The sequence below is a fragment of the Pristiophorus japonicus genome, chromosome 11 (assembly GCF_044704955.1).
Source record: "Pristiophorus japonicus isolate sPriJap1 chromosome 11, sPriJap1.hap1, whole genome shotgun sequence".
Lineage (NCBI taxonomy): Eukaryota > Metazoa > Chordata > Chondrichthyes > Pristiophoridae > Pristiophorus > Pristiophorus japonicus.
This window is the reverse complement of record NC_091987.1, coordinates 11,165,281-11,192,740: the sequence shown is the minus strand read 5'-3', so window position 1 is coordinate 11,192,740 and position 27,460 is coordinate 11,165,281. Positions and strand designations below refer to the sequence as shown.

At 46.1% G+C, this 27,460-nt stretch overlaps 1 protein-coding gene across 1 annotated transcript in view; it reads right to left on the bottom strand.

Moving 5' to 3' along the window:
- The window catches only part of LOC139275964 (neural cell adhesion molecule 2-like), a 540,891-nt gene that overhangs the window by 369,063 nt on the left and 144,368 nt on the right, over nucleotides 1-27,460 (bottom strand). The window contains exon 8 of the mRNA XM_070893225.1: nucleotides 7,351-7,447. Coding sequence (XP_070749326.1) covers nucleotides 7,351-7,447 — 97 coding nt within the window. The remainder of the gene's footprint in view (nucleotides 1-7,350; nucleotides 7,448-27,460) is intronic.

Below are 27,460 nucleotides of genomic sequence, written 5' to 3'. Positions count from 1 at the left end.
GATCAACTAGGCTTGTATCCACTGGCGTTTAGAAGAATGAGAGGGGATCTCATAGAAACATATAAAATTCTGACGGGATTGGTCAGGTTAGAGGCAGGAAGAATGTTCCCATTGCTGGGGAGTTCCAGAACCAGGGGTCACAGTCTAAGAATAAGGGGTAAGCCATTTAGGACCGAGATGAGGAGAAACTTCTTCACTCAGTGAGTGGTTAACCCGTGGAATTCTCTACCGCAGAAAGTTTTTGAGGCCAGTTAATTAGATATATTCAATAGTGAGTTAGATATGGCTCTTACGTCCAAAGGAATCAAGGGGTATGGAGAGAAAGCAGGAAAGGGGTACTGAGGTTGAATGATCAGCCAAGATCTTATTGAATGGCTCGAAGGGCCGAATGGCCTGCTCCTGCACCTAATTTCTATGTTTCTATGTTTCTCTAAATACATTATCAGCAAGAGGATAGCTAAAGAAAGAGCAAGGCCTATTAAAAACCAGAAAGGTTTCTGTGTGTGGAGGCGGAAGACGTGTATATGGTTCTTAATAAATACTTTGCGTCTGTTTTCACAAAAGAGAGGGGTGATGCAGACATTGCAATCATGGAGGAGTGTGAAATATTAGATGAAATAACCATAGTAAGAGAAGAAGTATTAAGGGGTTTAGCAGCTTTGAAAGTGGATAAATCCCCAGGCCTGGATGAAATGTATCCCAGGCTGTTAAGCGAAGCAAAAGAGGAAATAGCAGAGGCTCTGACCATCATTTTCCAATCCTCTCTGTCTACAGGTGTGGTGTCATTTAAAAAGGGAGAAAAGGATAGACCGAGTAATTGCAGGCCTGTCAGCCTAACCTCAGTGGTGGGACAATTATTGAAAAAATTCTGAGGGACTGGATAAATCATCATTTAGAAAGACACGGATGAATCAAGGACTGTAAGCATGGATTTGTTAAGGGAAGTTTTGTCTGACTAACTTGATTGAATTTTTTGAGGCGGTAACCAGGAGGGTCAATGAGGGCAGTGTGTATGATGTAGTATATATGGATTTTAGCAAGGCTTTTGATAAGGTCTCACATGGCAGACTGGTCACGAAAGTAAAAGCCCATGGGATCCAGGGCAAAGTGGCAAGTTGGATCCAAAATTGGCTCAGAGGCAGGAAGCAAAGGGTAATGGTTGATGGGGATTTGTGACTGGAAGGCTGTATCCATTGGGGTTCTGCAGGACTCAGTGCTGGGTCCCTTGCTTTTTGTGGTATATATCAACGATTTAGACCTGAATGTAGGGGGTACGATTAAGAAGTTTGCCGATGATACAAAAAAAAGGCTGTGTGGTTGATAATGAAGAAGAAAGGAGTAGACTGCAAGAAGATATCAATGAAATGGTCAGGTGAGCAAAAAAGTGGCAAATGGAATTCAATCCAGAGAATTGATAATGCATTTGGGGAGGGCCAACAAGGCAAGGGAATAAACAATAAATGGTAGGACACTGAGAAGTGCAAAGGAAAAAAGGGACCTTGGAGTGCATGTTGGCAGAACCCTGAAGGTAGCAGGCCAGGTAGTTATGGAGGCATATGAGATACTTTCCTTTATTAGTCGAGGCATAGAATATCAGAGCAGGGAGCTTGACTGTATAAAACACTATTTAGGCCACAGCTAGAGTACTGCATGCAGCTGTGGTCACCACATTACAGGAAATATATGATTGCACTCAAGAGGGTACAGAGGAGATTTACAAGGATGTTGCTTGGACTGGAGAATGTTAACTATGAGGAAAGAATGGATAGGCTGGGGTTGTTTTCTTTGGAACAGAGGAGGTTGAGGCGAGACCTGATTGAGGTGTATAAAATTATGAGCGGTCTAGATAGTGTGGATAGGAAGGACCTATTTCCCTGAGCAGAGGGGTCACCAATCAGGGGGGCATAGATTTAAAGTAATTGGGGGGAGGTTTAGAGGAGATATGAGGGGAAATTTCTTCACCCAGAGGGTGGTGCGGGTCTGGAACTCACTGCCTGAAAGGGTGGTAGAGGCAGAAACCCTCACCACATTTAAAAAGTGTTTGGATGTGCACTTGAAGTGCCGTAACCTACAGGGCTATGGACCAAGAGCTGGAAAGTGGGATTAGGCTGGATAGCTCTTTGTCGGCCGGCACGGACACAATCGGCTGAAAGGGCCTCCTTCCTTTCTGTAAATTTCTATGATTCTATGATAATCTCTGTCAGGCCACACTTCAGTCTTCTCTTTTGTAGAAAAAAGAGTTCCAGCCTATTCAACCGTTCCAGATGGGTATAAACCTCTCAGTTTTGATATAATTCTAGTATACCCTTTTTATAACATGGCGACCAAGGTGCTGAAGTTCAGGGTCTGTATGAAGCCCGATTCCGCCATTTAGCGACGGCCATGCGGCAGAATCGATTGGCCGCCACGTTACAGTCCAATGGCCGCCCCGACCCAAATTCAGGCCAGGGATTTTTTCGGCCTTTCCCCATTTCTGCCCCGCTGCTGATGACCGCTGCAAGCGTGTCATCGAAACGCGCTCTCCCTCACAAGCAGAATACTGCGCCCCAAATTTTGTGGAAAAAAATCGTCCCCCCCGCTGCTTTCTCTGTCGGTGCATCATCTCCTCACAGTGTGTGGCCCGGCAGCACGGCGGCCCTTCAAGGGGAGGGCCCACTGCTGCGGCCGCCATGTCTTTATTTTTGCCGGCCGATTTCCCGATCGCCCGACAAAATAGTGTCCACGGGTTCGGCTGGGCCACCAACAGGCAGCCTGGCACCCACTTTTGGCTGGCCCGGCCGAAACCCTCCCTGGTGGCCCAGTGACCGAAGATAAGAAATGCCCGATTCTCTCCCCTTTAACAGAGGGGAGCGAGCGTGGTGATACATGCACGCTGTGACATCGCCACTATTCTGTCACTGAGTGACAACGGCGAAGTACCGATCCCGCTTCACTTCCGCCCCTCAGCCTGCCTTACCGCTTCACTTCCGCCCCTCAGCCTGCCTTACCGCTTCACTTCCGCCCCTCAGCCTGCCTTACCGCTTCACTTCCGCCCCCACTATGACCGACTTGCGGTCCGACATTAAAAAAAAAATACTAGTTGCCAAAAAGCGATCGAGAGGCACGAAAAAACTCCAAAACAAAAGGTAGGTCTGTCAGCTTTCTGGCGGCCCTGAATTTCGGCCCCCAGAACTGTTCGCAGTACTCCAAGTGTGGTCTAACGAAGGTTTTAGACACGTTGAACGTAACATCATTACAACTATTTTGGTAGAACATAAAATCAAATGCCCCCATTTTGGCAATGGCACTGGAACCCAAAAATTAACAATTTAAACTTTAATTGTGACTTAAATCAAATTAAAATTTGGTTGCCGGGGGTGATGATGCACTCCAGTCCCTCCGGCGCCCACCTCTCACAGAAGGCCGTGAGCGTACCGGTGGACACTGCGTGCTCCATCTCCAGGGACACCCTGGCTCGGATGTAACCGTGGATGTAACCGCGGACGACCCCCTCGACCGCCCATTGCCTGGACCGGTTGATGACCACCTTGGCCATGCCCAGGAGCAGTCCTACAAGCAGGCCTTCTGACTTCCGACCTGCCCACTCCCCTCCACACAGGGTGCCCAAAGATCAGGAGCATGGGACTGAAGTGCAACCAGAATTTGAGGAGCAGCCCCAGGACATTCTTGCTATTGAGGGAGTGCAGCGAAGGTTCACCAGACTGATTCCCGGGATGGCAGGACTGACATATGAAGAAAGACTGGATCGACGAGGCTTATATTCACTGGAATTTAGAAGAATGAGAGGGGATTTCATAGAAACATATAAAATTCGGACAGGATTGGACAGGTTAGATGCAGGAAGAATGTTCCCGATGTTGGGGAAGTCCAGAACCAGGGGTCACAGTCTAAAGATAAGGGGTAAGCCATTTAGGACCGAGATGAGGAGAAACTTCTTCACTCAGAGAATTGTGAACCTGTGGAATTCTCTACCACAGAAAGTTGTTGAGGCCAGTTCGTTAGATATATTCAAAAGGGAGTTAGATGTGACCCTTATGGCTAAAGAGATCAGGGGGTATGGAGAGAAAGCAGGAATGGGGTACTGAAGTTGCATGATCAGCCATGATCATACTGAATGGTGGTGCAGGCTCAAAAGGCCGAATGGCCTGCTCCTGCACCTATTTTCAATGTTTCTATGTTTCAAATATTGGAAGAGGAGTTGCAACCTTCAACATTGAACACAGATTTGGAAATAACATTATTTCATCTCTATTGTTGCAGAAAATACATAACCTTCAACTCACCATGAGCTCGGCTACAACTCGTTTATTTTTAAAAAGAAGACACGATGGAGAAATTAACTTTTATGAAACACAGGCATAATGATAAGCATCCTTCTTTAACAGTAGTTGCAATGGTGAGACTCCCTCTTTAAAAAATAAACACTGCCGTCTCTCTAAAATTAGTTTAAGCTTCCTTCGCCTTGACATTATTAACAAAAGTGCTCCATTTTCCCCTTTCTATTACGGAATCAGAGAATGGCCTGTGGGGCATTGTTAGCCCTCTTGCTTGGGTTGTATTCTGCCTCCGCTCGGAAGAAACACATTAAGCAGATTGATGGACCTCAATGTAATTATGGCATCCTATCAATCTTAGCCCACAGGGTCTGGAATCAAAGCCATTGCGCCCACGTGCAGTATAAACTTGCTAAGGACATTGTGTTAGGTTAACTACATACAGACACAACTAACTCTTCAGGCAACTTCCGCGTTCGTTGAAATGAAGCTTTGCATCAGCAGTAAAATGCAGCCCACTCACACACACACACACAAAGAATCCGAGTCCAAGTATCACCTTGAATGTTGATCAGCTTCTGAATCTTACTTGTGAAGGCAAAATTGGATTTTGCAGCTCTGCTTTTGAAAAACAGAAAGAAAGAAAATTCATCCCCTGAGGTAAAAAAACAAGGTGTGAGCTGGAATCCGTGTCGGAAATTTGCAGGGGAAAGGGCGGGGGAGTGGGACTAGCTGAAGTGCTCTTGCAGAGAGCCGACACGGACTCGACGGGCCAAATGGCCTCCTTCCGTGCTGAAACCATTCTATCCTATGATTCTAAGAGAAAGAAACAACTTTCATTTATATAGTGTCTTTCACAACCTCAGGATGTTCCAAAGTGCTTTACAGCAAATGAGGTACTTTTGAAGCATAGTCACTGATGTAATGTAGGAAACACGGCAGCCAATTTTTTTTTCATTCACGGGATGTTTGGCGTCACTGGCAAGGCCTGCATTTATTGCCCTGGAGAAGGTGGTGGTGAGCTGCCTTCTTGAACCGCTGCAGTCCGTGTGGTGAAGGTGCTCCCACAGTGCTGTTAGGGAGGGAGTTCCAGGATTTTGACCCAGCGCCGATGAAGGAACAGCCGATATATTTCCAAGGCAGGATGGTGTGTGACTTGGAGGGGAACTTTGGGCCTGTTCCCATGGGCCTGTTGCCCCTTGTCCTTCCAGGTGGTAGAGGTCGTGGGTTTGGGCAGTGCTGTCGAATATAAAAGAAGTTACAAAGAGTAGCGGAAATCTGGAACTCTCTCTGCCAAAAAGCTGTTTTGGGATCAAGTGAAAATGTAAAAACTGAGACTGACAGATTTTTGTCGGGTATTAAGGGTTACGGAACCAAGGCAGGTAGGTGGAGTTAATATACAGATCAGCCATGATCCTTGAATGGCAGAACAGGCTGAATGGCCTTCTCTTTTTCCTATCTTCCTAAGAAAAAACATTTTATCAGTTTCAAATGTTTTATTTACAATAGCACCTTTAATGTAATAAAACGTCCAAAGGCACCTCACAGAAGCGCCATCAAACAGAATTTGACACCGAGTGACGAGGAAGCAGCTGTCCAAAAACTTGGTCAACGAGGTCGGTTTTCAGGAGCATCTTAAAGGAGGAGGAGGTGAGAGGTAGAAGAAGCTTAGGACAGGAATTCCAGAGCTTACACTTAGAACTGCATGAATTTCCTTGCAAACAGAATCCCTTAGCGATGGGAACATAAGGAACAACTGAAACCTGTGACTGACGTTAACCAACACTGACAAGGGTACATCTTTCAAAATTTGGGTGCGTATATTTTTTAAAAATGTATTCGTTCACAGGATGTGGGTGTCACTGGCAAGGCCGGCATTTGTTGCCCCTGAGAAGGTGGTGGTGAGCCGCCTTCTTGAACCGCTGCAGTCCGTGTGGTGAAGGTACTCCTATAGTGTTGACTTTATAGTAGCGGTTTGGTACAATTGGCATGAGTGTCTTGCTAGGCCTTTCAGAGGGCAGTTAAGAATCAACCACGTTGCTGTGGGTCTGGAGTCACATATAGGCCAGACCAGGTAAGGACGACAGATTTTGTTCCCTAAAAGGACATTACTGAACCAGTTGGGTTTTTCCGACAATCCGGTAGTTTCATGGGCACCATTACTGAGACTAGCTATTTAATTCCAGATTTATTTAATTAACTGAATTTAAATTCCCCAGCTGCCATGGTGGGATTTGAACTCACGTCTCTGGAGTTTTAGTCCAGGCCTCTGGATATTGGATTATTTTTTTCTCTGTTTCCCATGGCAGCTCGAAATTATTCCACCATTCCCACCTGTGGCAGAGACTGTGGTTCTCGTATTGGACTGTACAGCCACCTAAGAACTCATCTTTAGAGTGGAAGCAAGTCTTCCTCGATTCCGAGGGACTGCCTATGATGATGATGAGACTCATCTTTTGTTTCCTAACTTGTGCCATTACCATCTCAATTTAGCCCATCACACCCTTTGTCTCTTAGTACCCCATTCCTGCTTTCTCGCCATACCCCTTGATCCCCCTATGTTTCTATTACTACTCGGGGGATCAAGGGGTATGGCGAGAAAGCAGGAATGGGGTACTGAAGTTGCATGTTCAGCCATGAACTCATTGAATGGTGATGCAGGCTCGAAGGGCCGAATGGCCTACTCCTGCACCTAGTTTCTATGTTTCTATGTTTCTATGTTTAAGTCTCTCCTGTGTTCCACCTTATCACAGACCTTCTCTTCTGTTCTTTCCTCCCGTCCCCCTTTCAGTGACTCTGTACTTCCTTAAGAATTTGTTAAATTTCGAACTTTTGCCAGTTCTGAGGAAGGGTCATCGACCTGAAACGTTAACTCTCTTTATCTCTCCACAGATGCTGCCTGACCCGTTGAGATTTCCAGCATTTTCTGTTTTTACCTCTGGGTTACTAGTCTAGTAACATAACCCAGTGCTACCATATTCGTGGCTTACATGGGCTTTTTTCATCACTTTCTTTCAACAACATCACTGCTTGCTAAACTGAACACAGAAGGCTCCTGCTTAACAGCATCACCTACCGGCTTGAACAAGGGTGAACTCCTGAGACCTGGTTCCTATCCGGTTACTGGCTGTACAGTTGTAGCTGCCAAAGTCGCTGTCCACCGCTGGGGTAATCTTCAAGTAAAGAAACAGAAATGATAGCATTATTATCCTTTCTGAGAACCTGTTGAATTGTTTGAGATGATCCATCATTAAAATCAGTTTTTCCCTCCAACTGTCACCGTGATATATAAGTTATGGAGGACCATACTCTAAAATGGTAGCATAAACCGTTTGTATCCAATTTATTTATTTTTTTACTGACAATTTTACTCCCTCCTGAACACATTGGGCCAGTTTATGCTATAAACACCAACAGCATGCTGATGATGCTCACTGTTATGAATGTGGAAATCGGCCATCAAACTCAGGGATGGAGAGATATGCTGCGAGTCATGAATCTGCAGAACTTGCTGGTTGATTTACGTCGCTCCACTCTTTGCCTCGCACAAACGGCACCTCGCTCTCCCCCTGCCCGTTATTTTAAAGAACATTCTGGATTTGCTCATTAATTGGCCACCTCATTAAGTTAAGTCTGGTAATTAAGAGCGTAAGTACCCTTTAACGATGCAATAATTGTTAATGACTGCCAATCAAAGGCGCTGGGACAGATAATGAACAATTTATATGGTGGAGTCTCATTCCTTCAGGTATTGAATTGTTGTTAGAGATTTTTAAAATATAATTTTTTTAAGAGAAAGTCTTACTTTTCCTTTCTGTGTCTTTTTCCACACTCTCATAATCCAATCTTTTTCCCCCTCTTTTTATTTATCTTTTTGAACCTGATTTCCTTCTCTGCCCTCCTCCATCATGCCTCTATTTCTTTCTCAATCCTCAAATCCCATTGGTTAAGGCCAATGATAGACTGTTGGTCACACCGTTCACTGAGGTCCCAGGTGCCTCGTTGCCCTCGCCATTATCAGCTCGCACTTCCAGCTAGTTACAGCGCCAAAAAGGTTTTCGAGCTGAAGAGTGAGGAAAATGTCTAACTAAAGGGACACGCTGTGAGATGCCCTGCTCCAGCAAGATCAGGCCCATTGATGTCTACTTGCAGTAAACTTCCATGGGCACAAGTGACCCTCTGGTACTTGGCGATTAACCACATTTAACCCGAGTCAGTCAGCATCAATCAGATGATCCTGCCTGAATTGGCATCTACACAACTGCACCTCTAACAAGAGAGTGCCACAGTTGGAGTATTCAACTCACCATATTGTAGGAAGGATATTATAGAAGCATAGAATGGGTACAGCATGGAAGGCGCCCATAAGGCCCATCGAGCCATGGAAAGGATATAATAGTCACTAGAATTATACCAGAGGTTGAATATACGTAACTTTTTTCAAGTGAGTGAGTGAGTGAGTGCAGGACGGAAGGAAGGAAGGAAGGAAGGAAGGAAGGAAGGAAGGAAGGAAGGAAGGGAGGGAGGGAGGGAGGGAGGGAGGGAGGAAGGAAGGAAGATGTGCATTTATATAGTGCCTTCCGGGACCTCAGGATGCCCCCAACATGCTTTACAGCCAATGAAGTACATTCTGGAGTGTAGTCACTGTTGTAATGTAGGGAACGCAGCAGCCAATTTGCACACAGCAAGCTCCCACAAATAGCAAGGTGATAATGAGCAGATCATCTGTTTTAGTGATGTTGGAATATTAGCCCAGGGCACCGGGGATAACTCCCCTGCTCCTCTTTGAAAAAGTGGCATGGGATCTTTTATATCCACTTGAGAGAGCAGACGGGGCCTCGGTTTAACGTCTCATCCGAAAGACCGACACCTCCGACATTGCAGCACTCCCTCAGCACTACACTGGAGTGTCAGCCTCGATTTTTGTGCTCGTCTCTGAATTGGGACTTGAACCTACAACCTTCCTACTCAGAAGGTTAAGAAGGAATCTAATATAGGTTCTCATAATGATGAAAGTTTATGAAAGCGTGAATGCTAAAAGATTATTTCGATTAGTTGGTGAAGCCAAAAGCAACTTGAGATTGTTATGAGAAAAATGAAGGGGAGTTTTTGAAGAAGTCTTTTACATTGAATTGCATAGAATTTTACAGCATAGAAACACAGATTTGGCCTAACAGGTCGATGTCGGTGTTTATACACCACACGAGTCTCCTCACACCATCAGCATATCCTTCTATTCCTTTCTCCCTCATGTACTTATCGAGCTTCCCCTTAAATGCAGCAATATATGCATCATACTATTTGAACATGGAATACTTCACCACAAGGGGTTATTGAGGCAAAGATTATAATGTAATTTGAAAGGAAATTGGATAAGTAATTGAAAAGGAAGAATATAAAAGGGATGTGGAGGACAGAGGATTGGAGTAGGCGAGACCACTATTCCTCTTACTTTTGCCTGAGTTTCTCTTGAATTCCGTATTGGATTTATTAGTGACTATGTGATATTTATGACCTCTAGGTTTGGACTCCCCACAAGTGAAAACATCTTTACGTCTAGCATATCAAATCCCTTCATAATTGTAAAGACCTCCATTAGGTCATGTTTCTTCCACATTGTTCACTCTTTCCTGATAGGCAGAAACTCTCAGTTACGGTAACATCCATGTAAATCTATTCAGCACCTACCTCTCTATCCTTTTTGTAACATGGGTCAGAATATTGACGTTTAGACCCATTACAGTCAGTTGTGCTCAAAATTCCAGATCCTTTCCTTCCCTTTCATCTTGTCCCTTGTGGTTATGATCTCACTTCATATAATACTGTTTCTAAGATAAACTAATCTATAATCCATTCACCCATCACTCCTGACCTACATTGGCTCCCAGAATGGCAACGCCCCGATTTTAAAATTCTCACCCTTGTGTTCAAAACTCTCCTTATTCTCGATCCTCCCTATCTCTGTAACCTCCTCCAGCTCGACAACCCTCCGAGATCTCCCCACTCCTCCAATTCTGGCCTCTTGTACACCGTTGATTTCCTTAGCTATACCATTGGGGGTCGTGCCTTCACCAGCCTAGGCCCCAAATTCTGGAATTCCTTCGCGAAACCTTTCCGTCTCTCTACCCCTCTCTCCTCCTTTGAAACGCTCCTAAAAACCCACCTCTCTGACAAAGTTTTTGGTCACCTGTCCTTATAATCTACTTAAAGTGGCAGAGTGTCAAATTCTGTCTGATTACACTCTTGCGAAGCGGCTTGGGATGCCTCACTGCGTAAAGGCACTATGTAAATGAAAGTTATTGATGCCTGCTAAATATTATGATCCTGCGCTTAGCAATAGAAACATAGAAAATAGGTGCAGGAGTAGGCCATTCGGCCCTTCGAGCCTGCACCATCATTCAATAAGATCATGGCTGTTCATTCACCTCAGTACCCCTTTCCTGCTTTCACTCCATACCCCTTGATCCCTTTAGCCGTAAGGGCCATATCCAACTCCCTCTTGAATATATCCAACGAACTGGCCTCAAAAACTCTCTGCGGTAGGGAATTCCACAGGTTAACAACTCTCTGAGTGAAAAAGTTTCTCCTCAGCTCAGTCCTAAATGGCTTACCAGTAATCCTTAGACTTTGTCCCCTGGTTCTGGACTTCCCCAACATTGGGAACATTCTTCCTGCCTCTAACCTGTCCAGTCCCGTCAGAATTTGATATGTTTCTACGAGACCCCCTCTCATCCTTCTAAACTCCAGTGAATAAAGGCCCAGTCGATCCAGTCTCTCTTCATATGTCAGTCCAGCCATCTTGGGAATCAGTCTGGTGAACCTTCACAGCACTCACTCAATAGCAAGATCGTCCTTCCTCAGTTTAGAAGGCCAAAACTGAACATAATATTCCAGGTGAGGCCTCACCAAGGCCCTGTACAACTACAGTAAGACCTCCCTGCTCCTATACTCAAAATCTCTAGCTATGAAGGCCAACATACCATTTGCCTTCTTCACCGCCTGCTGTACCTGCATGCCAACTTTCAATGACTGATGAATCATGACACCCAGGTCTCGTTGCACCTCCCCTTTTCCTAATCTGCCGTCATTCAGATAATATTCTGCCTTTGTGTTTTTGCCCCCAAAGTGGATAACCTCACATTTATCCATATTATACTGCATCTGCCAAGCATTTGCCCACTCACCTAACCTGTCCAAGTCACCCTGCAGCCTCTTAGCATCCTCCTCACAGCTCACACCGCCACCCAGTTTAGTGTCATCTCCAAACTTGGAGATATTACACTCAACTCCTTCATCTAAATCATTGATGTATATTGTAAAGAGCTGGGGTCCCAGCACTGAGCCCTGCGGCACCCCACTAGTCACTGCCTGCCATTCTGAAAAGGACCCATTTATCCTGACTCTCTGCTTCCTGTCTGCCAACCAGTTCTCTATCCACATCAGTACATTAACCCCAATATCATGTGCTTTAATTTTGCACACCAATCTCTTGTGTGGGATCTTGTCAAAAGCCTTTTGAAAGTCCAAATACACCACATCCACTGGTTCTCCCTTGTCCACTCTACTAGTTACATCCTCAAAAAATTCCAGAAGATTTGTCAAGCATGATTTCCTCTTCATAAATCCATGCTGACTTGGACCGATCCTGTCACTGCTTTCCAAATGCGCTGTTATTTTATCTTTAATAATTGATTCCAACATTTTCCCCACTACTGATGTCAGGCTAACTGGTCTATAATTACCCGTTTTCTCTCTCCCTCCTTTTTTAAAAAGGGGTGTTACTTTAGCTACCCTCCAGTCCATAGGAACTGATCCAGAGTCGATAGACTGTTGGGAAAATGATCACCAATGCATCCACTATTTCTTGGGCTACTTCCTTAAATACTCTGGGATGCAGATTATCAGGCCCCAGGGATTTATCGGCCTTCAATCCCATCAATTTCCCTAACACAATTTCCCGCCTAATAAGGATATCCTTCAGTTCCTCCTTCTCACTCGACCCTCGGTCCCCGAGTACTTCCGGAAGATTTTTTGTGCCTTCCTTAGTGAAGACAGAACCAAAGTATTTGTTCAATTGGTCTGCCATTTCTTTGTTCCCCTTATAAATTCACCTGATTCTGAATGCAAGGGACCTACATTTGTCTTCACTAATCTTTTTCTCTTCACTTATCTATCGAAGCTTTTGCAGTCAGTTTTTATGTTCCCTGCAAGCTTACTCTCATACTCTATTTTCCCCCTCCTAATTAAACCCTTTGTCCTCCTCTGCTGTATTATAAATTTCTCCCAGTCCTCAGGTTTTCTGCTTTTTCTGGCCAATTTATATGCCTCTTCCGTGGATTTAACACTATCCCTAATTTCCCTTGTTAGCCACGGTTGAGCCACCTTCCCCGTTTTATTTTTATGCCAGACAGGGATGTACAATTGTTGCTATCTGTTATAAGCTTCCCTTTTTTGCCTTATCCTACCCTGTACGCCCTTTTGATTCTGTAGAGACATATTTAATTCTGCCTCCAATCTGTAATGGAGCTGACTTGAAGTTGCTGGATGGTGACAATGAGAAGCTGCTTTGCCCCTTATTGAGCCTGTGCTAGTGTGCTTGATGCTGACACTGGGTGGCAACTTGCTTTCCCCCTCAGCACTGAAATTCCTCATTTTGAAAATCAGACCAAAAAAAAAAAATCACTGAATAGAACAATTTGATGTGCGTTTAACTCCCCCTATTATAATATTTATAAGACTGTGAGTCGACCCAATGAATAGGTTTTTCCACTCGGAGGTCCCCTTTGAACATAAAAAGGATAATAAGTGGTCTTATTGAAAGCCAAACACCACTCTGAGCGCTACAAAGAAGATAAGCTCCTTTAGTTTCTCACAGCACACTTGCAAAGCAGAAGCCAAAGAAATGGCTCTTTGTCACTCAGTGACACTGAGTCATGCCTTTTTATTTTCAAGAAAAGTTAATTGTTCTATATGTTGGCCTGCTTTCTCTCTCGGTACAACACTGCAGCTCTTAGTTTGCACCTGCTGAGTAAGTAGTCTATATTTCGGGCTGCATTTTAATTCGGAGCTAGTTTCATTAAAAAGCTTTGCTTGCCCTGCGCTGACTTTGTTAATACTTCTGTGGTGACTGTGGCTTTGAACTTTCCTCTCTTGTTTCCCCTAACCTCAAAATATGCCTCCTTCCACATATCCTCACGTGGTTTGAAGAGTCACCACACCATCCTCTCCTCTAACTCATTCGTTCTCAGCATCTCAAAACCCTGGGCTCCTCGCCTCACTCAACCTTCGTTTCCCTCGACAGCTGATAGACCTTTAAAATCCAAATTGTGGCATCATCTGCTTCCTACATAACATAAGAACATAAACAATAGGAGCAGGAGTAGGCCATTCGGCCCCTTGAGCCTACTTATAGAAACATTTAAAATAATGCAAGGGATAGACAAGATAAAGGCAGAGAGGTTGTTTCCACTGGTTGGGGAGACTAGAACTAGGAGGCACAGCCTCAAGATATGGGGGAGCAAATTTAAAACCGAGTTGAGAAGGAATTTCTTCTCCCAGAGGGTTGTGAATCTGTGAAATTCTCTGCCCAAGGAAGCAGTTGAGGCTAGCTCATTGGATGTATTCAAATCAAAGATAGATAGATTTTTAACCAATAAGGGAATTAAGGGTTACGGGGAGCGGGCGGGTAAGTGGAGCTGAGTCCACGGCCAGATCAGCCATGATCTTGTTGAATGGCGGAGCAGGCTCGAGGGGCTAGATGGCCTACTCCTGTTCCTAATTCTTATCTTCTTATGTTCTATGTTCCTCCATTCAATAAGATCATGGCTGATCTGATCTTTGCCTCAACTCCTCTTCCCTGCCCGCTCTCCATAACCCTTGACTCCCTTATCATTCAAAAATCTGTCTATCTCCACCTTAAATATATTCAATGACTCAGCCTCCACAGCTCTCTGGAGCAGAGAATTCCAAAGTTTCACAACCCTCTGAGAGAAGAAATTCCTCCTCATCTCAGTGTAAATGGGCACCATGCCCCCTAGTTCTAGATTCTACCACCAGGGGAAACATCCTCTCTGCATCTACCCTGTCAAGCCCCCTCAGAACCTTATACGTTTCAATAAGATCATCTCTCATTCTTCTGAATTCCAATGAGTAGAGGCCCAACCTACTCAACCTTTCCTCATAAGTTAACCCCCTCATCTCCTGAATCAACCTGAGCCTAAGGTTAAGTCCCCGACTATGAATGTTGGCCATTTCCCAATGTGTATTTAAAAAATCCGCAGGGTTTTGGGTAGTCATGAATCGGGTGCATTTACACTATTGGTGTGATAAGCTATATAGAATTATATAGAATGTATAGCACAAAAACAGGCCATTTGGCCCAAAAAGTCTGTACCGGTGTTTATGCTCCACATAAGCTCCTCCCACCCTACTTCATTTAACCCTATTAACATATATTTCTGCATAAGAGCATAAGAATTAAGAGCAAGAGTAGGGCATTCGGCCCCTCAAGCCTGTTCCACCATCCAATAAGATCATGGCTGATCATCGACCTCAACTCCACTTTCCCGCCTGATCCCCATTTTCCTTAATTCCTTTGGAATCCATAAATCTACCTCAGCCGTTAATATACTCAATGACCCAGCCTCTACAGCACTTTGGGGTGGAGAATTCCAAAGATTCATGACCCCTCTGAGAGACCCTGCTCCTTTCTCCCTCATGTGTTCATCGAGCCTCCCCTTATTTGCATCAACGCTATTCACCTCAATCACTCCCTGTGGCAGCGAGTTCCACATTCTCACCACTCTCTGGGTAAAGAAGTTTCTCCTGAATTCGCGATTGGATTTATTAGTGACTATCTTATATTGATGATTGTGCTTCGCACAGATGCTGAAGTTGCGGTGCGACTATGGAGTGAGGGTTCAACCTAGGCCAGACTAAAGTGGAGTGAGACTCCTTACAGGAGAGAACGTCACTCAGCTTCAGGACGAGCGCTGACTCAAACTTCACATTACAACTTTACCACCTTGTAAAGTGGAAGCCTCTTGTAGTTGAAGATTGGCCCTGAAATCTCATGTCGGAGTCAGAGCTGACATTGCATGAGCCGAAAGAAAGCAGATAGTTAGAAAGAAAGAGGGGAGGTAAAAGTCAGTAAGATCTTTATTCAAGACTTGCCACTTGTATATGCTTGAGATGGTTGATAATAATTGAGAGAGCAAGATTGTGAGAGACCAACTGCTTTGGTAGATTAAAAATACCCAAAATAGCACATATAATATAACTCTCTTATTGTTGAGTGCTCCTATAATGAGATTTTTTTTTAAGTAAGCAGCCAGAGGCAGTAAGCTGATTAGTGTAATGCTCTTTTCAACTCTTGTATTAGCTTGTCAGGAGAATCATCTTAAAGACTCATGCTCTCTGTGAAGTTGTTAACCCAATCAAAAATAAAGTTGGAATTAAATATTTGTTCCATAATGGAAAAGTTCCGATTTAGAAGGAAATGGATCAAACTCTATGAGGTCTATTAGTCCACCAGCAAATATCTCCTGCCTAAACCATACAGGAGGGTTCGCCTTCCAAGTAATCTCACTTCCTGGCAGGTTATCCTTGTGTAATCTGCTTCAGAGACATGGACTATGTAGAGTAGGCACCTCACAGCACTGGAGGTGTACCACCAACACTGCCTCCGCAAGATCCTGCAAATCCATTGTTCTCAGTGTTCTCGCTCAGGCCAACATCCCCAGCATCGAAGCACTGACCACGCTCGATCAGCTCTAATGGATGGGCCACATCGTCCGCATGCCCGATACTAGACTCCCAAAACAAGTGCTTTACTCAGAGCTCCGACATAGCAAGCGAGCCCCTGGTGGGCAGAGGAAACGCTTTAAGGACATCCTCAAAGCCTCCTTGAAAAATTGCAACATCCCCACTGACACCTGGGAATCCCTGGCCCAAGACTGCTCAACGTGGAGGAAGAGCATCCGGGAAGGCACCGAACACTTCGAGTCTCTTCGGGGAGCAAGCGGAAGCCAAGCGCCGACAGCGGAAGGAGCACACGACAACCCAAGCCCCCCCACCCACCCATCCCTCCAACCACCGCCTGCCCCACCTGTGCCAGAGACCGTAGATCCCGCATTGGCCTTATCGGTCACCTGAGAACTCATTTTAATGTGGAAGCAAGTCACCCTTGACCCCAGGGGACTGCCGAAGAAGGAGAAGATCCTTGCGTACAGAAATGAAGATAGAGAGTGAACTATCACCCACGGCAAAGAAAGGCTGGAGCCAAGTCGATGGCGGTGGCAAACTGAGTAATCTGATACTTGAACAAGGCAAGTCCGGAACACCAACAGATAAATGTTGGAAACAACCAGACAATCAGCCAGCATCTGTGCAGAGAGAAACAGGGCCGTAACATTTTCAGCTCGATGACTATTCCTGAAATGTTGACCCTAGTTTTCACTCCCCACACGCGCTGCCTGACCTGCTGAGGGTTCCCAGCAAATTCTGTTCTATTTTGTTACCCAGTAGCTTCAGTATGTCGCCTCTTCAACTCAAGTCCAAAATGCTCCAAGACACTGTTGAAGATTGTTCAACCTGTCCGGTTTATTAATGCGATCTGGAAGGGTGCTCCGGAAACCAGGAGCTGGGGTCCCGGTGAGATCGCAAGCTAATGCTCTAATGCGACGGATGTTATCCTGGCTGCAAAACCATTGCCAATCTTGCTAATACTTCCTTTTAGTTGCTTAGGTTGAATTACATGATTAATTCAGAGTAGTGTGAGGTGATGCACTTTGGGAGGGCTAATAAGGAAAGGGTATACACATTAAGCGATAGGCCGCTTAATAGTGTAGATGAACAAAGGGACCTTGGAGTGCTTGTAGATCTTGGAGATCCCTAAAAGTAGCAGGTCAGATGGATAAGGTGCTTAAGAAGGCATACGGAATGCTTGCCTTTATTGGCCGAGGCATAGAATATAAGAGCAGGGAGGCTATGCTTAAATTGTATAATACTTTGGTTAGGCCACAGCTGGAGTACTGCGCGCAGTTCTGGTCGCCGTATTATAGGAAAGATGTGATTGCACTTGAGAGGGTGCAGAGGAGATTTACGAGGATGCTGCCTGGAATGGAGAATTTTAGTTATGAGGACAGATTGGAACAGAGGAGGTTGAGAGGAGACCTCATTGAGGTGTATAAAATATTGAGGAGCCTGGACATAGTGGATAGTAAGGACCCATTTCCATTTGTGGAGGGGTCTATTATGAGGGGGCATAGTTTTAAGATGGTTGATGGAAGGTTTAGAGGGGATTTGAGGGGGGGCTTCTTTACGCAGAGGGTTGTGGGGATCTGGAACTCGCTGCCTGGAAGAGTGGTGGATGCAGAAACCCTCACCACTTTTAAGAGATGGTTGGATGGGCACTTAAAGTGCCGAAACCTGCAGGGTTACGGACCGAGAGCTGGTAATTGGGATTAGACTGGATGACCTTTTGTTGGATGGCGCAGATATAATGGTAAGTACTGCAGGGAATAGAATACAGACAGAGTGTTCTCCTGGACTAGTTTCGATCGCCTGGATGGGTCAGAGAGGAATTTCCCAGATTTTTTTCTCCCTAAGTTGGCCTGGGTTTTTATCTGGTTTTTGCCTCTCCTAGGAGATCACATGGCTCCGGTTGGGGTGGAGTGTAGAATGTTTCAGTATAGGCGTGTCGCAGTTGTGTGAGGCGGACTAGATGGGCTGGGTGCTCTTTGCCTTTCCTTCATTGTTCATAGGTTTATATGTAACCTTTAGGGCTGCTGACCAAGGGTCGTGCGACTCTTTATCGGCCGGTGCGGACACGATGGGCTGAAATAGCCTCCTTCTGCGCTGTAAATTTCTGTGTTTCTATGTTTCTACATCGAATTTTACAGCACAGGAACAGACCATTTGACTCAACAGGTCTAAGCTGGTGCTTATGCTCCACGTGAGCCTCCTCTCACCCCTCTTCATCGAAGTCTATCAACTATCCTTCCATTCCTTTCTCCCTCATCTATTTATCGAGCTTCCTCTTAAATGCATCCTTGCTATTTGCCTCCATCACTGCGAGTTCCACATTCTCACCACCCTCCTGGGCTTTCTCCTGAATACCTTATTGGATTTATTAGTGATTATCTTACATTTATGGGCCCTAGTTTTGGAACTGGAAACATCCTCTACCCTTTCGAACCCATTGATAATGTTAAAGCCTCCATTAGGTCACCCCTCAACCTTCTCTTTCAGGGGCATCATTGCCCCAGTGATAGACAATCATGCAGAACTATGGGTAATTAGTGCAGAACTATGGGTAATTAGTGCACAACTATGAGTAATTAGTGCAGAACTATGGGCAATTAGTGCAGAACTATGAGTAATTAGTGCAGCATGATGGGTAATTAGTGCAGAACTATGAGTAATCAGTGCAGAACTATGGGCAATTAGTGCTGAACTATGGGCAATTAGTGCAGAACTATGGGTAATTAGTGCAGAACTATGGGCAATTAGTGCTGAACGATGGACAATTAGTGCAGAACTATGGGTAATTAGTGCAGCATGATGGGTAATTAGTGCAGAACTATGAGTAATTAGTGCAGCATGATGGGTAATTAGTGCAGAACTATGAGTAATTAGTGCAGCATGATGGGTAATTAGTGCAGAACTATGAGTAATTAGTGCAGAACTATGGGCAATTAGTGCTGAACTATGGGCAATTAGTGCAGAACTATGGGTAATTAGTGCAGAACTATGGGCAATTAGTGCTGAACGATGGACAATTAGTGCAGAACTATGGGTAATTAGTGCAGAGCTATGGGCAATTAGTGCAGAACTACGAGTAATTAATGCAGAACTATGAGTAATTAGTGCAGAACTATGGGCAATTAGTGCAGAACTATGGGCAATTAGTGCAGAGCTATGGGCAATTAGTGCAGAGCTATGGGCAATTAGTGCAGAATTATGGGCAATTAGTGCAGAACTATGGGCAATTAGTGCAGTACAGAGCTGAGCCCCAATTTACAATGGGTCTGGGGTTATAATCAAACCTTTCCTTCAATGGTAATAGAGAAGGTTCTTTGCTCATGCAATGGCGGGGGGTTGTAAGTTATTTGATTACACATTAATGGCAGTGAACGTCACCTGCTGCCAGAACATTGTGGGAAATTGCGGCTCACTGCCTGGGATTTTCTCACACCTGTAATGTACGTGGCCCTGGAGAAGGAGAGTGAGATGTCCCCCAGCACGCTCGAGACTTTCTGCGAGCGGTGGGCACAGCAGGGACCTGAGGGAGCATGGGGGACACAGGGAACGACATTATTATTACATTTACTAAGTCTATGATTTGTCTTTTTATGATTTGGTTCCCTTTAAAAAAGGCAGTTAACTTTTGTTTGATTTTTTTTTGATGGCACTGGGCTAACAGTGATTGGCAGAAGAACCAAAGGCGACATGAGGAAGAACTTTTTTACGAAGCGAGTGGTTGGGATCTGGAATGCACGGCCTGAAAGGGTGGTGGAGGCAGACTCAATTGTGACTTTCAAAAGGGAGTTGGCTAAGTACCTGAAGGAAAAAAGTGTGCGAGGCTACAGGGAAAGGGGAGGGGGAGTGGGGCTAGCTGAGGTGCTCTGGCAGAGAGCCGGCACGGGCTCGACGGGGCCGAATGGCCTCCTTCTGTGCTGTAACTATGCTATGGTTCTAAACCTGAAATGTGCCATTCTGTCCCATCTGTACACCTGCGTCTCTCAATCCTTCCACCACGCCTTGTCTTATGCTATTAACCAGCTGCTCAGGAGGATTCTGTCTGCAACCTCCCCTGCAGTAACAGCATGGAACCAGGCTCGAGTGCCAGAAATAAGATGCAAGCGGTGTGCCCAACACTTCCCATTGATGACGTGAGGGCGGCAATTTTGCATTTCTTGTTTTATTGGGGGGAAATTTGGGGCGCGTTGGGGGTTGGGGGGGGGGCGGCAGGCAGCTGCATTCTGTTCACACATGTGTATCTGAGGGACAGCAGAGGACGGCGGGCCATCCTGGAGTGATTGCACCATGACTGTCGTCAGGAGCGGCGGTCAGCATAACTGCAAGGCCTATGGGGCCGATTTTCGCCAAGGCCTTTGCCCGCCCAAGTGCCGCCCAAAGTGCTGCTGATGGCCACCGTGGTACCGGATGGCACTTTGGGCGGGGTATTCATGGCCGAAGTCCCTTGGAGGTCGGTGGATGGCAAATGGACGACCTACGCCACCAATCTGGGCGGCAGCGGGCGGGAGGTCTCATTCTCGGCGGCAGAGGCGCTTGCCGCCCGAGTGTCGCCGAGGATGGAGTCGGGGCCCACGGAGGGATGAACAGCTGAAAATAAAAATCAACAGCAAAAAATTTTTTAAAAACTATCGGAAGACCTTCAGGGGACCCCCCAATCCAGGTAAGTCGCTGTGGAAATATTAAAAAAAAATGTTTACTTACCTTTTTTTCAAGTTTTTCATACTCACCGTCGGGCGACAGGCCAGCCCGCAGCCAGCGGCCCGCCCCCGTTCTGGCGCCGACTCCCGCCCGCAGGAACCTGGGAGCTCGGCGGGCGGGAGCTCAGTTGCGTCACTCGGCCGCCCGCTGACGTCAGCGGGCGGTTCCCGGCGGCTCTCCCCTCCGGCCCGCTCCAGGCCACCCCGAAAGTGGCACAGGGTGGGTCTTCAGGAGGAGTGTCAGCGGCAGTGGGCGGCAGCGGGCGGTGAGGTGATGAATTTCGGCCACTAAATAACTGCAAGTGGCAGCTGTGGCCCAGCGGGTAGCACCCTCGTCGCCAAGTCCGAAGGTGTAGGGTTCAAGCCCCACTCCAGGAACTTGAGCTTAAAATCCAGGCTGACACTCCAATGCAGTGCTGAGGGAGCGCCGCAATGTTGGAGGGGCAGTACAGAGGGAATGTGACACTGTCGGAGGTGCTGTCTTTCAGATGAGAGATTAAACCCAGGTCCCTTCTGCTCTTTCGGGTGGACATAAAAGATCCCACGGCACTATTTCGAAGAGAGTCCTGGTCAATATTTATCCCTCAACCAATATCACTGAAACAGATTATCTGGTCATTATCACATTGCTGTTTGTGGGAGCTTGCTGTGGGCAAACTGGCTGCCGCGTTTCCCACATTACAACAGTGACTATACTCCAAAAGTACTTTATTGGCCGTAAAGCGCTTTGTGACGTCCAGTGGTCATGAAAAGCGCTGTATAAGTGCAAGTCATTCTTTTTTCCAAGGTGTTGCTGTATAAAATAAATCCTGCATTTACACATGGTACATCAACAGGATCGCCTTTGTTAATGATAAGTACAGTTGTGGGAAGGTTGGTAGAGCAGGAAAGCCGTATGTTAGTTTTATATTTACTTCGAATTTCTTGCTATCAATTTTCGGTATTAAAACGAAAATCACCCTATAAGTCAGTCTGCTAATTTAGGTAAGCCCCAGGTAAATCCACTCCCTGACAGATACTAAGGGGCAGAAATTGCACCTTTCTATAAGGCCCGTGGGCTGCCCGAAGGTGGCAGCCATGGGTCGGTGTGGACTGGCCGCTGCATCTCTGCGGAAGGGCCGCCATTTTAGGAATTGCCCTAGCTCAGGTTTGGTGTCCGGGACCGCTCTACCCGTTCGCCCCCCCATGGTGTGCACGCACCGACCCCTTACCGACCGACCCCTTCCTGAAATTGCCCTGCGGGAAATTGCCACTTTTGAAAATTGCCCCGTGGGAGTGGTGCCACCGCTAGTTGGTACCCTTGATGTGGCTTGGCGCAGTGCGGCCACCCTTAAAGGGGAGGTGGCGCTGCCGGCGACTGCATTTTTTTTTGCCGGTTGACAATGGTGGCCGCGGGTTACGCCGGGCTAGCTAACAGGCAGCCTGCCAACCCCTTCTTGGATCCCAGGCCGTTGGCCCGGCCGAAACCCTCCCTGGTGGCCCAGTGTTTGCCACTGAAGTGGCTGCAGAGTTCGCAGCGGCCCTCCCCTTTAACTGAAGGGGAGGATCGTTGTGATGCGATAGCGCGGCGCCGATGACTGGTCAGGGCGGCCAACCCGCTGCGAAGGCACTTCCGCCCCGCGGGCGCCTGGAACACTGCCCCGAGCCAAAAATAAAATTCAAAGATGTGAATTTCTCCGGTCTCTCCGCCCCATGGACTGGGCCGGGAAAGACTTTCGGAAACGGTGGGTATGTCCCGTTTGGGGCGGAACTCAATTTCTGCCCCTAAAATTTGTATTCATTTTGTTCAGAAACATTGGGCCTGAAATCGCGCTCCCCACGGGCGGCTACCAAGTGCGTATACTCCAATGGGGTCCCCGCAAATTACGGGTTTTGGTATGCAAAGCACATGCGCCTAAACCCGGCACTTGCGATCTGAGATCGCACGCAATCGAAGGAAAAGAGCCTCCGTGGGTGGAGAGTTGGGCTCTTTGTGTAAGGCCTGCTTTTACCAGCGTAAGGGTTTCAAAAAATAGAAAATAAAATGTTATCACTCACTTATATATTAAAAACCCTGTCCATGAAAGTAAGTTTATTTTTAGCTGTGTTAAAACATTTATATATATATATATATTAAAAAAAATTTAAAATACATTTTTTTGTATAACATTTTTAATTAAATTGCAATTAATTAATTTTAAATATGTAATGTGTTTTAAAAATGTATTTTCAGTTTTTTTGGGGCATTCCCGTTTATACTTATCGCAGCTCCGTACATACGGAATTACCATAAGTATGAATGGGGATCTGATTGGTTGGGCCAGCCCACGTGATCCCAGAGATCTATACGGAACCCGTACAATCCTGAGCCCATACGCTGGCTTTTGCGTAGTGCCTTCGAACCGCAAGTCACCGAACCTCCGGGACCACCAGTATTGCGCTCAAAAGCATCCACCGCAATTTCTGGGCCATTATTTTTTTGTAGCTCTAAACATGCAGGAAGCCTGGAAGGAATTGTAAGGCAGATTATTTAAAACCTGCCACCTTGCCGAGTTAATGCCTATTTTTTAATGGTGCTTATTTGATAATGTGGTGTGACTTGGTGAGACCACTATTGTGGCAAATAAATCCTATTTTTAACCAGCATTCGGCTGACTTCCGTGCTTAACTGAAGGTGCGAGAGATTGAACAGTGAAGAAGGTAATTGATGCCGAGGTAGAACTGGACGCGTTTATACTGGTAAATCCAAGTGTCTAATCACCCCATGTCATCGGAGGCTCGTGATGTAATTGCAACAATAATTAGGTTAGGCCCAAGCTGGAGTATTGTGTCCAATTCTGGACACCGCACTTTAGGAAGGATGTTAAGACCTTAGAGAGGGTGCAGAGGAGATTTACAAGAATGGCACCAGGGATGTGGAGTGATTAGAGAAGCTGGGATTGTTCTCTTTAGAGAAGGGAAGATTCAATAGAGCTGTTTGAGGGGTTTTGATAGAGCATATAAGGTAGATAAGGTGGTTAAGAAGGCTTATGGAATACTTGCCTTTAATAGTCGAGGCATGGAATTCAAGAGCAAACAGGTTATGCTTGAACTATATAAAACAGTGGTTAGGCCACAGCTGAAGTACTGCATGCAGTTGTGGTCACCACATTACAGGATGTGATTGCACTGGAAAGGGTGCAGAGGAGATTTGTTGCCCGTACTGGAGAATTTTGGCTGTGAGGAAAGATTGGAGATGCTAGGTCTGTTTTCTTTGGAACAGAGGAGGCTGAGGAGAGACCTGATTGAGGTGTATAAAATTATGAGGGGCCTGGATAGAGTGGATAGGAAGGACCTGTTTCCCTTGGCAGAGGGGTCAACAACCATGGGACATAGATTTAAAGTAATTGGAGGGAGGTTTAGAGAAGATAGGAGGGGAAATTTCTTCACCCAGAGGGTGGTGGGGGTCTGGAACTCACTGCCTGAAAGGGTGGTAGAGGCAGAAACCCTCAGCGCATTTAAAAAGTACTTGGATGTTCACTTGAAGTGCCGTAACCTGCAGAGCTATGGACCTAGAACTGGAAAGTGGGATTAGGCTGGATAACTCCGACGCGGACACGATGGGCTGAAATGGCCTCCTTCCGTGCTGTAAATTGCTATGATTCTATGATAAGAAGGAACTGTTTCCAGTGGCAGGAGGGTCGGTAACCAAAGGACACAGATTTAAGGTGATTGGCAAAAGAACCAGAGGAGGAAAAAAATGTTAATGCAGCAAGTTATTGTGATCAGGAAATCACTGCCTGAAAAGGTGGTGGAAGCAGATTCAATACAGATGCAGCATGCAGAATCCAGAACCCTCAGGACACAGACTGTCCCGGATTCCGCGTTTTTCTGGACTTTGGAACGTCAGAAAGGGTGGGGTCGCCATCGAGGAGCTGTTCGGGCGGGACCCGCCGAGGAGAAGGTGTTTAGGCAGGCCCCACCATGGAGGAGCTGTTCGGGTGGGCCATGCCGAGGAGAAGGTGTTTGGGCGGGCCCCACCATGGAGGAGCTGTTCGGGTGGGCCATGCCGAGGAGAAGGTGTTTGGGCGGGTCCCACCATCCAGGAGCTGTTCAGGCAGGCCCCACCACCAAGGAAGTGTTCGGGCCGGCGGGCGCCATCGCAGAGGAGGTGTTGGAGCGGGCCGGTGAGGAGGCCCCGAGGTAAGGGCAGTAGCGGCGAGCGGGGCAAGGCGAGCGGTGGCGGGGTAAGGGCAACGGCGGCAAGGCGAGGCCCGAGGTCAGGCAGCGGCGGGGCATTCCGGATTCCGGAACTCCGAATTTTGGACGCTGCACCTGCAGTAACTTTCAAAAGGGAATTGAAAAGGAGAAGAATTAGAGGGCCGTGGGGAAAGAGCAGGGGGAGTGGGCCTAATTGGACAGCCATTTCAACAGAGCCGGCACAGGCACGATGGGCAGAATGGCCTCCTTCTGTGATGTATCATTCCATAATTGTACTGCATTAACATGTATGTATATTGAACCACTGAAAGCAGAGATATGACAAATACTTCCCAAAGCATCTGAGAAACATTGATGAACATTTACTTCACCAAGTATTATAGAATCAGAATTTATTGTACAGCGCAGGAGTAGGCCATTTGGCCCATCGAGTCTGCGCTGGCTGGCTCTTTTGAAGAGCGATGCAGTCAGTCGCACTCCCCCGCTCTTTCCCCACATCTCTGCAATTATTTTTCTTCTTCAACGATTTACCCAATTTCCTTTTGAAGGCTACTTTTGAAGCAGTTTCCACCACCGCATCAAGAAGTGCATTCTCGATCCGAAACATTCGTTGCGAAGGAAAGCTTTTCCTCACGTCCTCCCTGGTTGTTTAGACAATGGCCTTAAATCTGTGGCCTCTTGTTAGCGACCCTTCAGCCATTGGAGGCAGTTTCTCTTTCTTTCCTCTATCTAAACGGTTCATTATTTTGAACACCTCCATCAAATCTGCTTTTGGCCTTCTCTGCTCTCAGGAGAACAACATTTACTCCACCAGGGACTTGTACTTTGTTCAATTTACGCAATGAGGCAGTGCTCCTCTGTTCCCCCGCATTTAATTGGATGAACAACAGCTGGAAGATGGGCTGGTATTTAGTTTCATCACACTGTTCTAATGACCCTGAAATAATGAGATTAACAGTATTAACATTTCATAATTAAAACAGTGCTGGAGCTGATTTCCCCAATAATAACCTGATTTAATCTGTTTGTGTGAGTAGACAGCGCAAACTGGAGTCAGCTTCATTACATAAGTGAGAGAACAATCTCAAGGAACCCTGAGTTCTGGCTGCCAAGTATCGCTGCACTTTCTGCAAACCATTTTCAAAGTTTTAGGGACGTTTTACTACGTTAACGGTGCTATATACATGAAAGGTTATTATAAAGTTACAGAGGTTCAAATCCAGCTCCGGACTAATAGATAGAATTACATAGATTAGAAACAGCCCATTCAGCCTTACTGGTCTATGCCGGTGTTTATGCTCCACACAAGCCTCCTCCCACCCCTCTTCACCTCACCCCATCATCAACGTAATCTTCTACTCCTTTCTTCCTCATGTAGTTATCTAGCCCCTCCTTAAATGCATCTATGCTATTCACCTCAACCACTCCCTGTGGCAACGAGTTCCACATTCTCACCACTCTCTGGGTAAAGACATTCCTGCTAGATTCTCTATTGATTTATCGGTGACTATATTATATTTCTGGCCACTAGTTTTGGATTCCCCGACACAAGTGAGGACGTAGAATTATATTATGTCGAATTTTACAGCACAGAAACAGGCCATTCGGCCCAAACGGTGTCTATGCTTCACACGAGCCGTATTTAATGAGGGATATACTTGCATTGGAGGCAGTTCAGAGAAACATAGAAACATAGAAACATAGAAAATAGGTGCAGGAGTAGGTCATTCGGCCCTTTGAGCCTGCACCACCCTTCAATATGATCATGGCTGATCATGCAACTTCAGTACCCCATTCCTGCTTTCTCTCCATACTCCTTGATCCCTTTAGCCGTAAGTGCCAATCTAACTCCCTTTTGAATATATCTAACGAACTGGCCTCAACAACTTTCTGTGGTAGAGAATTCTACAGGTTCACAATTCTCTGAGTGAAGAAGTTTCCCCTCATCTCAGTCCAAAATAGCTTACCCCTTGCCTTTAGACTGTGACCCCTGGTTTGTACTTCCCCAACATCAGGAACATTCTTCCTGCATCTAACCTGTCTAATCCTGTCAGAATTTTATATGTTTCGATGAGATCCCCTCTCATTCTTCTAAATTCCAGTGAATATAAGCCTCGTCAATCCAGTCTTTCCTCATATGTCAGTCCTGCCATCCCGGAAATCAGTCTGGTGAACCTTCGCTGCACTCCCTCAATAGCAAGAATGTCCTTCCTCAGATTGGGAGACCAAAACTGTACACAATATTCACATCTGTACATAATGTGGCCTCACCAAGACCCTGTACAACTGCAGTAAGACCTCCCTTCTTCTATACTCAAATCCTCTCGCTATGAAGGCCAACATGCCATTTGTCTTCTTCACCACCTGCTGTACCTGCATGCCAACTTTCAATGACTGATGTACCATGACACCCAGGTCTCGTTGCACCTTCCCTTTTCCTAATTTGTCACCATTCAGATAATATTATGCCTTCCTGTTTTTGCCGTCAAAGTGGATAACCTCACATTTATCTACAATATACTGCATCTTCCATGCATTTGCCCACTCACT